Source organism: Bison bison, unplaced genomic scaffold (assembly GCF_000754665.1).
Source record: "Bison bison bison isolate TAMUID 2011002044 unplaced genomic scaffold, Bison_UMD1.0 scf7180017864531, whole genome shotgun sequence".
NCBI classification, from domain to species: domain Eukaryota; kingdom Metazoa; phylum Chordata; class Mammalia; order Artiodactyla; family Bovidae; genus Bison; species Bison bison.
Window position 1 is genome coordinate 6,527,881 of NW_011495081.1, and position 1,594 is coordinate 6,529,474.

The following is a 1,594-nucleotide window of genomic DNA, read 5'->3' on the forward strand; positions in this document are numbered from 1 at the left end:
GACCTTGCATGGAGATCGCCGCCCAGGGCCGGGGTGGCTTGCCGCGGGGAGGCGAGAACGTGGCAGCGGTCTCCGGAGCCAGGACGGCCAGGGCCCGCCCCCTCCCCCGGGTTGCATCAGAAGAGAGGGGAGGGAGCGTACAAAAGAAGAATTTGTCCACGGTGGCCTTTTAGTGATAGGAGTTCTTCCCCACCCTCCTGGTTTCTGTCTTCTCCCATTCCAAGAGGGGAGGCAGGAGACACTGCTAAGGTCTCAAGGATGATCGTTAATGGATAAAAGAGGAAGGGGCAGGCGGAGGCTTGATTCCTGGACCGTGTCCCAGGGCTGGGACTGAGGTGTTCTTGTCTTCTGCTCAGTCGCCCCCATATCTGAAGTAGGGAGTATGAGAATCCTGCTATTAAGAAGGGAGGGGCATTAGGAGATACGGATGGAGGGGTGGGAATGGAAACTGGTCCCTTCGTTTCTGTCTCCAGCATCTTCTGTTGGCAGCCGAGGGCAAAAGGCTGGAGAGTGGTGTGATGGCAGGTTGTGAATTTCACCCTTGAAGGCAGCTGAGTTAGGAACCAAGCCTCGGAAACAAAACGTGGGTACATCTCAGTGCACCCTCTGCACAGGCCCTGGAGAGACACTTGAGTGCTGTCAGAGGTTCTCTGGAAACCCTTCCACAGAGGAGTCTACAGCCAGCCTGAGCCCTGATGGAGACCTGGCTGGGGAGGGTCCCAAGAGCCCTGCCTACTGGGCACCAGGCCTCCAGGAATCTGCTTCCCAGGGGTGGAGGTCTTTCTGCTCTGCTACAAGGAAAAAGAACACAGCCGTCCCTGTGCGGATGGGGCCACCAAAGGCCAGTGTGATTGGACAGACTGAGGCTAAATTACACCTATTGTGTAGGTGCACCATCTGCCTGCGCTGACAGAAAGGATCTTTGAACTTCAAAGTCACCTCCTAACAATCACGTTTTATTCTGCAGAGAAGTACTTTCTCTTCTAGTTTGAGCCTTAACAATGGGGGCCATTGATGAGTTCAGTCCATTGTATTGCTTTGAGGCACTTGGAGGCTGATTTATTCAGGGGCCCTGGGTAGCAGCCATTTGTCACCAGTGAGGAGGAGAGGTTTGAGGAACTGGAGAAGGGAATTCTAGTTTTCCATCCTAAAGCTTCCAGTATATGCCTTCATCAGGACAAGTAAGCTTAGTGGTTAGAGCAGGACAAGTAAGCCTAGTGGTGATGTATTTGACCCTTGGATGAAGACTTTTGCTGCATTCATTTACTAATGAAAAAAATTTGAAAGACTGCTATGTGCTCAGCAGGGTGTTAGATACCTGACAACTACAAAAATAAAACCTTATGCTCTAGGCCATAAAGTACTTAAAATCATATGCAGAGAAGAGAGCTTGGAGCAGATGCTACGCATAATTGCTGTGATGGTGGCATGTAAAAGCCCTAGTGACCACATCTAGGAGGAGCCCCCGAAAGCTTCAGGCTGGAGACAGGGGTTTGGGGGGGTTGGGATGTCATCTGACCAGGGCTTGTGGCATGACTCAGAGGTCACCAAGCTTATGAACAGGGGAAGGCATTCCTGAAGAAAGAACAGCCTG

The 1,594-nt window shown here is 52.0% G+C and overlaps 1 protein-coding gene across 1 annotated transcript in view; it reads left to right on the forward strand.

The window, feature by feature from the left end:
• Positions 1-8: 8 nt before the first annotated feature.
• The window catches only part of RCN1 (reticulocalbin 1, EF-hand calcium binding domain), a 12,675-nt gene continuing 11,089 nt past the window's right edge, over positions 9-1,594 (forward strand). Inside the window, exon 1 of the mRNA XM_010831881.1 lies at positions 9-172. Coding sequence (XP_010830183.1) covers positions 9-172 — 164 coding nt within the window. The remainder of the gene's footprint in view (positions 173-1,594) is intronic.